Here is a 15,255-nt window from a genome sequence, read left to right as displayed (position 1 = left end):
AAAATGCTACATGGCGCTTTCCGAGCGGTTGGAAGCCCTTAAAGGAAGATCTGTGACGTGGCACGATCGAGGGCGTTAACGAGAGATGCCAATCGGTTGGCCTCAAAGAGGCCACATGAGGCGTTTGAATGAAAGGACGAAGAGGTGCCATGTGGGGGTCGCCGTATGGGGGAGCAGGAGTGTCAGGATCCGTGTCGAGAACTGATATTGACCGTCCATGGTACGGTGATCGAACGGCTCTGTCAGTGTCCACGGTCACGCGTCAGAGATCACGACTTTCGGTGCGGGGCTCCAGTGCGGCTTGATCACAGCCATCGCTGCGCAGGGGAGATCTGATGGTTGAGAGGTTGGCCACCTGGATCATTGCTAGGACTGAATCGAGGTCGTCCCGCAACAATGCAGATCATACGGTTGGGAAGCGATCACACGTGAATCGCTGACGCGGCTTCATCCTGATCGCAAGAAGGACTCTCGGATGGGACGGCCGTGCAACCTGGCAATCAAACAGTCAATAATGTACCACGTGTCTGAATCCAACAGTTCTAAAAGTAGTCGTATTTAAACCTAAATTTTTTCTTTTTCCTGTTTTCCACTTTCATTCGAGATCCTTTCTCTGACATTCTCTCCCGAACACACTTTCTCTCCTGCTCCTTCTCGGTTTGTAATCCTCAAAAGTTCATTCTCTCACTCCTTCTCTTCAATCCTTTCCCAGGAATTCTCGAACGATTGAAAACCCTAGAACTCCTGAACTTCCGTTTGAAATCCCCTCTCAAAACCTAATTCCCTCTCTGCTAATCTACAAACAGGAACGCAGGGTTCCTGTTTCTCCTTCGATCTACCCTCCCACCTTTCTCGATCGCTGAATCTTTCTTCACTAAACCTCCCAATTGGAACACCCACTACTCCCTCATGACCGAAAACTTTATTTTTTTTGTAAAAACGGTGTTCGGCGAGTTAGGACTCGGGGGATTTTCTATGGCTCTGTGCAGGTGCGTGAGTGGCTGACTAATGAACACCCAAGGACATTCAAGCTAAGTATCCTTATTTTCTTAAAAAAAAAAAAAAAAAATTGGACTTTTTGATGAACACGATTGTTTGAGTGTGATCTGTGTGTGAGGTTCTTCTAGTTGTGATGGCAATCTCTGGGTCATGCTTAGGTTTTCGAGTTGGGTTGTCAGGATTCAAAGGTTAGGGAATTAGGGTTAGTTGAAAGATGGGGATGAAGACGAGTCAGCTTGACTCAGCGAGTGGGTATCAATTGACTCGTGTGAGTAGTAGTGAGTTGACTTGTGTGAGTCAACTCGGCGGGTCACGCAAGAGGGGTGAGTCCGAGTGGGGTGAGGCATGTGTGGATGGACACATGTGAGGTCTTGTGGGCTCAGTTTGGCACGGGCTTGATGGGCTTTGGAGTCATTTAAAAATGGGCTTTGGGGGGTTTGTTTTTGAAAACAGGGCCTCGAGGGAATTTTGCGAACAGGTGGCTGGTTGGATCTTTTTTTTTGAAAAGGGTACTAGGCTAGCTTTCAAAATGGGGCTAGGATATTTTAAAAGGACACTGGGCCCAGGGCTCTGACTTAAGTTGGGCTTTGATTAAACAATTTTTTCAAAAACAGGTGGGCTGGTTGTTTAAAATGAGCTGGGTTAGAACTAGGCTCAAGGCTTAAAGTGGATAAGCTGGGCTTAGGATGGGTCGGTTTTAGATTCTGAATGGGCTGGTTCTAGGTTTTGAGATTGGGCTGGTTGGTTTTTATTTCAAAGGTGAGTTGGCCCAAGACCTGGGTTAACTTTCAAAATGGGCTGGCTCGGTGGGTTGATTTTAAAAGTCCATGGTTTTAAGTTGGCAAATGGGTTGTGGGTTGAACCCGAACCCGGGTTCGGATCCGGATGAGGAGTTACATTGTCGGGTCCAAGTCTGAATCCGAATTCAGATCCGGGTTTGGTGAAATGGATTTGGGGTCTGAGGTCAAGTTCGAAAACTTGAAAGAGAGTTGGGGGTACCTTATGCTTAATGGGATATCAGGTTCGAGTGTGAACCTAAATCCTGAGAAGGATCATACCTGCACTTAAACTCACACACAATTTATGTAAATTGAACAAACCAAAAGTGAGTGTTCTATATTTTACCTTTCTTTCTCACTCCTCCAGTCTTCTTTTCCAATCCCTGTGTCTATCTGTTGCTTGTCCGGCTACTTGCTTTGAGTATGAATTGCTACTCTGTTGCTGCTTCCTTCTCTGCTTCTCGGCTCTACAATTTGACAGAGCTTCTTTATCCCCTAAGTCTACCCCAATTTCTGCAGACTCAGCTTCTGCAGACACTCCCTCCTCTAACTTTCTGATTTTATGCTCTCAATTTCTCGCAGAGTTTTCTCTCTTTTCTTAATTGCTCTCTTTTTTTCTCTCAATTTTGCAAGGTTTCTACGCTCTCTTCTTTTTTCTATTCCAGCAGTATTTTGCTATGCTCTCCCCGTGTCTGCTACAGTGCGGGGACTCCCTATTTATAGGGAGTCTGGGATGGCCTTTAGCACCAATTCCCTTTCTAGCGAGACTTAACAGAATTTCCCTCACCCCTTTTGATTCTATCAGGGAATTATTCTTTTCTAACAAACTTGTGCACATGTGATTTTGTTATGAATTTCCATTTGCTATTCTGACATGCAATTTCCTTTTTTGTCGCAAGTGAATGGGGTAGTCTAGGTGGCATTCTGGAAATGGAGGGCTTTGGGACCTTTGACCAGGTGGCGAACCAAGAATGAAGGGCGGGGCATCAGTTACCTTATTTCTGTTTTTGTAATTTTTTATTTTTGCTCTGCTATGATGTACCCTCGGGTTTTATTTCCTGCAACAATAGTTTGTACAACTTATTTTCCCAGTATAATTTTCATTTTCTTGTATCTTTGTACTTTGCACTATTATTTTTGTGTTTTCTGTATTTTGAATGTAAGTCTGCCCTTTCGCTTTTATGCCCACCTGTTGTAATATTCTAGCGTGTACATCTATAGCACGTGCCCCCCCTTAATAAAGTGACTTTTCAATTTTGACCCAAAAATTTGACTAATTTTGACTTTCCTGCTTAAGAAGCAACAAAAGTGACTTTAAAGTTGACTAATTTTGACCAAACAAAACCAATAGTTAATAGAACCTGATTTTAATATCTGATCAAAAACCCCAATTTTAAAATTATTAGACCTAAAATAAAAGACTTGACTCGAGGAGTGCAAAACTTAGTTTAAAATTTAATGCTTTGATTTACAAGACTCGATTTAAAAATCCTAGACTCAAATTAGGAAAATTGGACCTCAAAATTGGCAAAAAGTTTGGAAGACATTAATTACAAGGTCCTAAATCGAGAAGGCTCAATTTAAAATTTTTGTCACCAATTCCTAGAAATTGAAAACTCTAAGGTGGCTTAAATTTATTTCCGAACCAACATGTAGAATTTTACACTCCGGGACTTCAAACTCAATACTAGACCTACTAAATGCTGCTGATTACAGGGTTCTAACTTAAGATTTTCGCACCCGAGAAACACTATATTGAAAAAAAAGACTCAACGACTAACTGAAGTTTTAGTGAACTTATTCAATTAAAATAAAACAACTCAACCATGGGGGTTCAGGGTCTTAATTTCAAAATGAGGGGTTTTGCTCAGGATTAAAAATCAAGTTTTATTTGGATGGGTTTCTTTGGGGTGGCCTGGTTAAAATTGAGATGTCGACATGAGGTATTAGTAAATCAGTCATTGCTGGGTTAATGAATCAAAAATACTCCATTAATTCACTATTACAATATCAATGACTATCATTTTGAATTTGACCTAGATAAAGCCTATAATCGATACCTAGGGAAGGTGAATGGTGGGTTCTAGGAGGAAGAGGAAGGGGGGGAAGAGTACAATATTATCAAAGATACGTAATGACTAGTGTTCGGCCTACAGGTAGAGAGTTTAGAGTATTTTGACTATTTTCAATCAAAAATAGGCATACATCAAGGGTTTGTTTTGAATATCAAAATGAGGTTCTACAATGTATGCTATTTGCAAATGATATTTTCTTGATTGATGAAACTAGAGATAAAGTAGAATCCAAATTAGAGTTATGGAGAGAGAAATCTCCATTTCTCCTACCCATTTATCCACCTGCTTAGCCCTTCCTCTAAGCGAGGGTTGAGTAAAAATTGTGTAATGACGGCCATAAAATACATATGCTTGTGACAGGAAGGATAAGTCACAAAAAATCTGTGAATTCTAATTACTAAGATTATAAAGTGATAGAATCTAGACTCAGTTTTAAGATGAGTAGAAATAAGATACATGAAATATAATTTTAGTCATTTTAAGAAGAATATTAGAGAAAACATTAAACTTAATGTTTAAGAAATTATTATCACTAGTACATTTTGATATTTGAGCTATTATGCAAGATAGAAGGAAAATTTGAAGAAGTAATACATATTCAGTAAAATAGAGAAGTGCTTCAAGTGTGTTGTGTGATCTTAAAATACTCTTAATGAAAAGGAAAGTTCTAAAGGATGACTATAAGACTAGTTACGCTATATGAATCAAAATGCTGGCAACTAAACAACATACCCAAAAAGAAAAAGCTTCTAAAATACTAACATGTAGAAGGAATAGAGCACATTCATGGTAAGCTAGGTATATAACATGTAGAAGAAAAAATACGGGAAGGGTAGTAAGACAGTTTTTGTGCACTTGCAACACAGGCTAAATAAAGCATCAATGCTGAGTGACCTAGTTAATGTTAGTAGTACTAGTAGTGTGAGGGTGAAGGGTAGAAATTTAATAAGTAATATTAACATTTATACATAAAATTTAATCATTTTAACCCACATGAAAAAAATTGTATGTAAAAATTTTCTTAGTAAGGAGAATTAAGTTATTTGAACAGTTTGCTTGAGATTATATTACTTTTGTGACAACTGGCAATTAAAAAATTATGTTTGTTTTCTTCTATGTAGGATAAAGAATAAATAAAATGCAAGTATTAGGATAAATGTTGCGTTGTTTAGCAGAGTCAACAATGTATATTCTATCAAATATCCAAAAAAGGATTTAATATTAATTTATGTGAAAACTATGTTGATATATTTTTTAAAAATTAAGTTTAGAAACATGAAAAGAGTTTTTTTATGATTCAACAACTTTTATTTCCACTTAATTTGGATGTGGATTAGATCAAATCGAAGGGCATTAAGTCTAATAAAAAAAGGATTACATTTAGAAAAAAAAATTTAAGATATTTTGATCCAAAAATAATTTAACCTATTCATTTTTATATGTAGAATAGATTATACTACAAGTTGTATGTGTACCTGAAGATATTTGATAACTAATATTAATATGCATGACATAAATATTTAATCATTTTAACACATGAAATTGTAGTAAGTAAATATTTTTAGTATAAGAATTAAATAATTTGGACAGTAGGATCACAATAAAGAGATTGATTGGGATTAAATTATTTTTTGTCTATTTGAAATTAAATTTATTTTATTTTTTCTCTTAGTGTGGATGTAGATTAGATAAAATTTAAGAGTTACAATGTATACTCATAACATAAATATATTAATTATCTAAAACAAAATCAACATTTTACATCCTATTTAAAAATGACTTAATATTGACGCAAATGAAATTTTATTGATTTGAATTGAATAAAAGAAACCAATTGAACATAACGTTAGAAACATGAAAATAATTCATCTATGAAGTTACTTTTATTTTCTCTGGACTTAATCAACGTGGTTTAGATAAAAAAAAAATGTTACATTCAACGCACATAGCTCCCACACCATTGGGGGTCTAAGAAGCGCATGATGTACATAAACTTACCCCATACTTGAAGAAATTATTTCCGTGATTGACCTTTGGGTTTGGATGTAAAACCCTTGCCATTGAGTCAAGGCTCACCCTCTAGATGTGGATTAGATGAAACCAAAAATACTAAGTCTACTAAATAAAAGGATACTAAGTCTACTAAATAAAAGGATGCACTGTTTATTGAGAAAGAGAGAGAGAGTTGCAACTTCCTACAAAATATTGAAATATACAACGCTGCTTTCTGAGGAAAAAGGTTTCAACGTCAATTTTTATACTATTAAGATTCTAGCACAAGCCATAATCTTTAAAACTCGGTAACATGTCCCAATAATGCTCGCACACACAGAGAAAAGATTCGAATAAACTGCAGCTTCAAATGGAATGGATCAGAAGTTCAATGAGTTAAAACTTCAGGGGAAAAACACTCAAAATAGAAAATAAAGCTAAAAAATTGCATAATCATGATTTTAAATAACCATAATAACAATGTAACTCACAAACAGTAACACAACCTATGAAATGAATTTTGTTCCAGGTATATGTTTCTAAGAAATTATATGGGATATTGAACTTATTGCTAGGAAACCAAGGTAGCAGAATTAGCTTTGCCTCAACAAAGCTTAAGCTAATGATCCTGACAAGAAGAGAATAAAATCAAGAGAATATTGTGACCTTAAGAATCTAGTAACACCTTTGAGAAGAATGGGTTTACCTTTGACAAAAGAGAGCATATTGAGGATGCCATTGTCTTCATTACATCAACTGCAGAGCCAACAGCTTCCTTCATACTTTGGATGTCAGCCTATCAGGATTAAAAGAAATGTTAAATTTTTCAAGGTCCATGAAGCCTACATGTCAATTAAAATTTTAAACATAAGGACTGGGGGCACATACTATTGCTCCTCCAACAATGGGAAGGCGGAGAGTACTAGCCTCCAAAGCTTCAATTGCTCCCATCAAATAAATGGAGTTTTCTCTATCTACAAGTGCCCATTCTTCCAGATAGGTCATCTAAATTCACCAAGTGCAACAGCATTAGGTACAGCAGAGAAAACTTGATTTTCTTGACACAAAAATAAACTTGATACACTAGATCCAGCCATTCATAAAAATTTCCTTTCCAGTTTTATTGAAAACATACACCCTACACATCATGGGAAACAAAATCATAGCAAAACAAAACAAGAAGTAATCATAGCAGAACAAAACAAGAAGTACTAGGTAAAGAGGAGCTCTCCTCCAAAAAAGCTCAAATATTAAGACGCATCGCTCAACAAAAAAGTCAGCTTCTACACCAAAAGAACATGAAAACTCAACCAAGCAAAGAAATACGATCAACACAGTCCACTAGCACTTTTACGAGACAAATGCATTCAAAGGGCATTGGATTTCCTCAGTCTACTTCAAAAGGGGGCTCCTCCAAAAATTATTTAACGAAAACTTAACAGTAGGACCAGATTAAAGAGGAATCCCACTTTCATAGCATTAAAGGTTGTTTCAGTGGTTGGGATTAGTTGGGTTTCCCCTTATCAAGTAGTTGATGCACATCTCTTCTGCTGGCTTTGGTTTAGGAGAATCTTGTGATCTTATGGCCAACTTTATGGGTGATTCAGCTTGAGAGCTATACTCGGATTTTTCAAGATACACATTCTCAGGTGAAGAGCTTTTAGAAAGAATATACTTTTTAGCCACTCTTTTGAAAATTAGACACAAATGAAATTCAAGAAATCCTAGTGTCACCACGTCAAACTGGATCTCGGTTTGTTCCTCCTTTCACCTGCCCACTATTATTGATTCTAGGAAACCACCTCCAGAAGGCAAAGTTAAGCTTAATTCCGACAGATGCTCACATTGGCATTCCAGATCACTTCAGTATAGGAAGTGTTTTACAGGCTTCAGAGGAAAACTATCCTTCTTTTCTCCAAACCTATTATTGGAGAAATGCAATCAAAAACAAAATCTCTCCAATTCTTGGGTGTGGATTGTTACTGGGCCTTTTATGGATGGATAAAGAAGCAAAAAGATTCACTAGAAGGTCATCAAGGGCGTGACAACTGGCCTAATCCATTTACCAGTTTAAAAAATTAATCAAGTCTAACATGGACATAAAATCCACATCACAATACCTAGAGAGCTAAAAGTATGAAGTGTTTAAGAAGAAGAAGAAGAAGAAGAACTCAACCTCAGCAAACAAAAACAGCAAATAATATTGGTTTACTGCAGTCAATAGCGGACATAGTGGGACCGTTGTTAATGATTATGATGCAATCCTTGATTTGTGTGAAACCCTTCAAGGTGCTTGATTTACTGTACCATGGGCTGGCATCCCCTTGATGGCTTTTCAATAAAGTTTCCTTTATCAAAAAAAAGAAGTATAGTAACACAACATATAGTGCAGTTTTATATATAAATAAAGAACTACAATGAAGTATAGTACAACAACAAGAAGCCTTAAGTCTCACTAGGTGGGGTCTGCTACATGAATCCTTTTTCTACCAATTCACCCAATCAAGAGTGTTTTCCTCTATTGGATTAAAGGTTGTTAAGTCCTTCCTCACTACCTCATTCGAAGTTATTTTGGGCCTACCCCTATCCCTTTTCATGCCAGAAAATAATAACGAACTCACTCCTCTTCACAGGTACTCTACTAGGCTTGCGTTTCAAATGTCCAAACCATCTAAGCTGCCCCTCACTTATCTTGTTTTCAACCGATGCTATGCCTAAATTATTACGTATATACTCACTTCTTACTCTATCTTTTAGTGTTAAACCACTCATCCACCTTAACATTCACATCTCAGCAACTTTTATCTTTTGTACATGTTGTTTCCTAATTGCCCAACATTCTGAACCATAAAGCATAGCTGGCCTTATAGCTGTCTTATAAAACTTTCCTTTTAATTTTAAGTGTATTCTATGATTACACAACACACCTGACGCACTCTTCCATTTTACCCAACCTGTTTTAATCCTATGCACCACATCCTCTTCAATTTCCCCTTCAACTTGCATAATAGATCCTAGATATCTAAAACTATCAATGCTATTAATCTTGATTATCAAGTTTAATTTTCTCTCTATTGCTACTCCTTACATTACGGAAACTACATTTCATATATTTTGTTGGATTCCTACTTATCCTAAACCCTTAAGACTCTAATGTGGCTGTCCAAAGTTCCAGCTTAGATTCCACTACACTCCTACTATCATCAATCAATTACAATGAAGTATAGTGTAACAAATAAACTTTTTCGCTCTCTTTTCTTTTCTTTTTTTTTTTTTTACATTTTTTCTTGAAAATAAACCCCTTTTTTTGGATAAGTATGAGAGAGAATTGTATTCAGTAGACACCAAAGGGGTGCCAAACTCATGTACAAAGAGCCAACAAAACGTAAAAATTCAAATACACACACACATATATTCAATGTTTTAAAAGACAAAGGTGTAAGGCGAGACGTAAGCCTCAAGGCATAAGCCTTATGGGAATTTAATTTTTGATTTTAAATATATAAAAATAAACTATATATATCAAATTAATATGAAATTTATTAAAATAGGTTTTAAATTTTACTGTCAAAATTTTAAAACTAAAAAATAGTACAAAAAAATTCTTAAGTCTAAAATACATTAACTAGCCACATACCCGTGGCATGGGATATATAATCAAAACGCCATGCGGCACTCACACCCAGTAGAAATGAAACAAGGACACAAAAAAGTGCGGGGAACAGGTCATCTACTCATCTATAGAGTACTAGACTGGAGACTGCAGTGGGAGACCACTTAACAAGAGACATAGGCCCGAGTTCGTGTGTGTGTGTGTGTGTGTGTGTGTGTGTGTGTGTGTGTGAGAGAGAGAGAGAGAGCAGAGAGGCCAATGCCTCATACCATGCGAGGCGAGGCGACCTACAAGAGGCGTAGTGAGGCGCGATGAGGCGCAGAGGGGCGCCTAGCGCCGTGAGGCACGCCTTGAAAATTTTGAGCCTGTTAAATGAAGAAATAGCCAGAGGCCAAAGCCCTCGCCCTCATTCGACTCTAACAAACAAGAGCCCTAGCCCACTTCAACCCTTCGAAGCCCCACCACCCTTCAAGAGTTAGTCTTGCACATTTTGAACCAGTAGGAGCCTTCGCGAGCCTTCGAACTAGCAGTGTTAGTTCGTCTGCGAGCCTTCGAACCAGTAAAAGCCTTCGCGAGCTCGTCTTCAAGCCTTTGAACCAGCTGCGTGAGTTCTTCTTCAACATTTCGAACCAACACGACCCTTCGCAACTTCGTCTTCCACATTTCGAACCAACAAAAGCCTTCGCAATTTCTTCTTCTTCTTTGTAGTTTAATCTTTAATGTAAGTTTATAACTAATACATAATATTCTTTTTACTGAATTTAGTTACTATTTTTCAATTTGTTTGGAAATGCATTATATAAGTCTTAAATCTTAAATAGATTATTGCTTGTATTAGGCTATTAGCTACAAATACAAAATGAGTATGTTGATGTTTTATTAGGTTATTGCTTTGAAATCTTATTAGGTTATTGCTTTGAAATCTTTTATTGTACTCTTTCATTTTGATGTTGAACTATGTTGAATTGATGATGCTTTTGGCCTTGGCAATTTCATTAAATTTCCAATTTTGCGATTGAATGTTTTGGCATTTTAAATTCCAATATTACTAGATATTCATATGTTCATATATCAATTACCCCAAATAGGCATTTTACAGCATTTTAATAGTTGTGTGCCTCACCTTCGTGAGGCGCGAGGCGACGCGCGCCTTCGCCTCGCGCCTCTGACTACTATGAGAGAGAGAGAGAAACTGTTGAGACAAGAGACGAGAAAGGGAATCGAAGACACCAATCAGCCGGTCAGAGAGAGAGAAGATTGGGAATTGTGGTCAGCAGAAGTAATGATTTGGAAGAGTCTTGCAGGAGAAAGATCGACACAGCTTTGTCAAAGAAAGGCTTTGTCGAGGGTGTTGCTTTGTCGAGAGGGATGCTTCGTTGAAGGAGATGCTTCATCAAGGAGGCCCAGAAGGGACTGGATCTTGAATGAATGAAGGGCATTCGTGCCCTAATCTGCCTTTTCTTTATTTCTTAAAATATTCTTTATATTTTCAGCAAACAGGTTGATGGGGGGCTCAATATGCATATGCCTTAAACTCTGAGGCATGAAAGGCACAATTTTTTGGCTGAGGCGTACGCGCAGCAGTAGAAGGCGTACGCATTTGGGGAGTGATGCATTTTAAATACTTCTTGGGCATTTTTGTGCGAACACATTAAGGGGCGCCTTGATTTTAAAACACTTATATCTATAAATAAAAAATAACCAATAAAGGAGGTCTGGCATAGGATATCTACAGATCCACAAAAACTGTGTGAAAAAAGCATTTCTTTAACCAGGAGTTAAATGTGCTACAAAAAGACTATAGATGTGACTATCCAAGTCTGTGGAGCTGAACAAGCATGTAACACCTTCAAGTGCTCAAACAATAGAGCTAAAACCATGATATTTTTTTTTAATAGAAAAATAGAAATTCATTAATAGGAAAATAATTTACAATTGGGAGAATGAAACATATGAAAAAGTCTGGAACAAACCAGAAATAAACTAAGAACAACAAAGAGAGAGAAGATCAAAAATCCAGCATGTTCCTCCAATCTCTTTGTATCTCTTGAAAACTAACCCCTCTGAAAAATCCAAAAACAATGCACCACAGTAAGGCCAAATATTGAATTTTATCCCAAAGCAGCACCCAATTTAGTTTTTTTCCCAGAAAAAAAATTCGTGCATTATTATGCTCCAGCCATAATCCCCATAAAATTGCAAATATTCCACCCTCTCATAAGTCGGGGTTTCATGATTATCCAGCTCCCACACTAGGGTTGCTATAATTGAAGTGTTTATGGAACACTCTGCAGCATTTCGTCAATATAGCAAATTTTTCTGATTACTTCAGCTACCAAGAAGACAGCCCCGGGGGGGAGGGGGGGCGGTTGTAGAGGAGAGGAGAACCTAGTCCAAACCAATTATTTATCTTAAACCTCAAATTTCGCAATTCATTATGTGTGTACCTTATGGGGATCAATCCCAAATTGTTCTCTTTTCTTACACATATAGCTAAGTAAAAGAAAAAACTCATTTATTCATTAAGGTCAAAAAAGCCTTGGACTAACCTTTATTTGCTTATCACGACTTCCTTAAATAGTACAAAATTATCTACTAGAACCCCCTTCACTTTCCGAACCATGAAATAGAAAAACGGTACTCAGCCTCTGTTGGGTTTGTGGTTCATATTTTGAGTGGAACGCATGCACCGTGAAAGCATTGTGAAGCGAGGAATGAAAGAGAAGTCTGCAGGATGAAAACCGGTGATGGTGTGCGCAAAGGTTTCAGAGTTAAGGGATAACCGTCGACAGTTTCAAGCAGTATGCAGAAGTATTCTTCTCGGCTTCAAACCGTCGACTGTTTCGTTCAGCGCAAGTTACGATTTTTGAATTTGGAGATCAGTAGATTGGGGGGATTGGAGGATTTTCCTCTGGGGATTGCTACATAGATGATTTAGATAGGATCTAAGGTTCCTGTACGTTTAGGGTTCGTATATAATCAATGTTTGTAACCCTAATTGTAAGCCTGACATTATTGATAGTGAGAACCAGAGTTGCTACTCCCGTGGACGTAGGCAAATTTCCGAACCACGTAAATCTTGTGTCTTTTTTTGTTGCTTTCGTTTTTCTCATTGTTGAGTGTTTGCTTATTCCGTATTGTTCATCATTGAGTGATTGCACTGCTTGATTGTTTAATTCATGAGTTTGTGTGAAGGCTTCCGCTGTGCGCATTCGCAAACAACAGCCTCTATGAGACTGAGAAAAGTTCACACAGCACAATTCTAGCTTTAATATCCAGTAGCGTATGTCTTTTCTATCCAAAAATAGATTTCAGGGGAGAGAGATGGAGAAATAGAGAGAGAGAAAAAGAGGGAGATAGATAAAATTACTCCCCCTTTTACATTATTGCTTCTCTAAACATCTTTTCTAAAAATAAATAAATAAATAAAAACCAATAGCATAAGTATTTAAGATGTTAAAGACGGCTTGGCAAACCACATTCCTAAAAAAATAATAAAAAGTCTTAAATAAAATGAATAAAGGGTTAGTAGCAACAAGTTTCTTAATTAGCTGTATCGTGAGTATTGTATCATATCATGCACCCAAGTAATGGGTGCATGCAAGTATTTTGTCACACAAGTTCAGCTAGAAGTATCATGCAAGTCTTTTGTCAATTAAGATATGTTGTATAATGTATCAATTTCCTCAAAATAAAATGTACTGCAAATTTTTGACAACTATGATCCTGACTATAAGAAGTGCTCCTAGACTGTAAAAGAAGATACCGCATAACCCAGTAGTAACAAACTAAAATCCATCACCATTACCACCCAAGCAATGGGCAATCCATAGCACCCTGGGCACTGGCACTGGAACTGATTGTGACAAAGCATGCTGAGATGCTGGAACCAAAAAAGGTTAAGAGCATGATGGGCTTATTCTGCGCTCAAATGGAATCTCAGATCAATAGAGGTCACAGGGTGAAAAACTGAGGGAATGAAGTGTGTAGATGAATTAACTTCTATCCCCAAAAAATAGAATCTCAGACCAATAGCTTGGAACACATGATTACAAACAGCTGGGTGGGATAGATCATAATTAGAATGGACATAAACTACACATGCATGGTGTATGGCTACCTGTGCCAAAAACTATACGGAGTAGAAGAGGCATAACAAATGAAGGAACCATTCACAAGTCCAACAAAGTTTCTTATAAGTTGCACTATAATGAGCAGATATTCCTTTTATAGGAATTGAACAGCAATGTGTTCCTACAGCTTAAACACATAGCGTATAGGAGATAAACAAGTAGATTGGCCCTCAAAGGGTTGAAAACTATGCACATGCCATCCACAAATCTCTTGTTCTGTGAAAGATGAAGGAAGGAGAGAACATACTCTTTTCATTCTTTTTTTTCATCAGAAAAGAGAGATTTCATAAATACGGAACCAAGGGGATGCCCCTCATTTACAAGCAAAGAAAAGAGAAACAAAAAGAGTTCAATCATTTGTGTGATAGGGTATCCAAGAATTTCAGAATTGTGTGGAGTCCAGCATGTACTGCCCGCTAAAACTTGAAAGAGTTGTAAGCCATCTATCCTTGAGGATTGTGGGAGAAGTAGTTTTCCCGGCAAAAGCTCTAGCATTTCTCTCCACCCACACTATCCAAAAAATTGTGAGTAGGATCAAGGACAAGGCTGTTTTCCTTTCTCTATACAAACATAAACCATCCAAGCCTAGAATTTCCTTTCCCACAGTTTCAGCAACCCAGTTCATAGCGAGAAAATACTGGTTCTTATCACTGCTGTAGTCCATAAATCATTAGTAGTAAATTCTTTAAAATGATTAAGGGCTCCCAAAGCTTTACAGTGGTTAATACATATTTTATATTATGAAACCCACTAAACTACACAAGTATAACAATAAAGAGTCCTAAACACTCTGGAAATCAGTTTCCAGACCTCATACAATTCTCTATAAAGCATTGCAATATCACATAATAGCAATAATTCTTTCAACACTTGAAAATCATGCTCAACATAATGGTCCTTGAGGATGGAAGTTATGAATCTTACTTGCCCCTTGAGGATGGAAGTTAGCTTTAATTTTTGTTTCAGCAATTGTAACTCAATTCTTTTGCCTCTGACAGACTTGCGCAGATCTGAGATAGTTATTGATGCATTCCACAAGCTTTTCTGGCACGTAGAAAACAAGTCAGATTATAAAATAGTTCAGACAACATAAGGCCTTTATTCTGACTGTTCCGCAACGAAGTAACTTATGTGTGGGTACAGCAGAAATAATGCATTTTTAGACAGCATTAGTAAATGCCAGTTTTAAGGTGAATGCACACCCAACATGTCTTTAAAGACAACGTCACAAGGCACACTCAACACGTCAAGACTATGCAAAACAAAGCTTTGTTATTAGAATCTATTCACATAAAATATTATAATCATGTATTTCACATAGAAAACTATACCTGTCACATTTTAATTGCATCTTACACTAAAATTATAAACTACATTTAAAATTGTAACTACAATATGAAATATGCTACATATAATGCAGAAATGTGAATGATCAACCAGGCCAGTGTCCTTGTGGACTAGTGCTGCATGCACCTCGAACAAATTTATAGACAGGCCCATAAGCAACCCGAACAAAGAATTTGAGTGATTGACATTTGAGCACAACACTGGCTGTTATATAAAACAAAGAAGGAAACATATTCAAAATACTTGGAGATTCACTATTTATGACTTGGTGTTCTGTAAGCACTAAAAATCCTAAAAATCAGACAAAAAATATGAAA

At 37.1% G+C, this 15,255-nt stretch overlaps 1 protein-coding gene across 5 annotated transcripts in view; it reads right to left on the bottom strand.

Moving 5' to 3' along the window:
• Positions 1–15,255, bottom strand: part of LOC131155339 (QWRF motif-containing protein 2) — a 32,451-nt gene that overhangs the window by 3,074 nt on the left and 14,122 nt on the right. For all 5 annotated transcript variants that reach the window (XR_009136783.1, XR_009136784.1, XM_058108395.1 and 2 more), the window contains 3 exons: positions 14,516–14,635; positions 6,734–6,850; positions 6,552–6,641 (listed from right to left, as the gene is read on the bottom strand). Coding sequence is in view for 3 of the 5 variants with exons in the window: in XM_058108395.1 (XP_057964378.1) it covers positions 6,552–6,641; positions 6,734–6,850; positions 14,516–14,635 (327 nt within the window). In the remaining 2 variants the exon portion in view is untranslated. The remainder of the gene's footprint in view (positions 1–6,551; positions 6,642–6,733; positions 6,851–14,515; positions 14,636–15,255) is intronic.

Source organism: Malania oleifera, chromosome 5 (genome assembly GCF_029873635.1).
Source record: "Malania oleifera isolate guangnan ecotype guangnan chromosome 5, ASM2987363v1, whole genome shotgun sequence".
In the NCBI taxonomy this organism is placed as follows: Eukaryota; Viridiplantae; Streptophyta; class Magnoliopsida; order Santalales; family Ximeniaceae; genus Malania; species Malania oleifera.
This window is presented reverse-complemented; position numbering and strand designations above follow the sequence as displayed.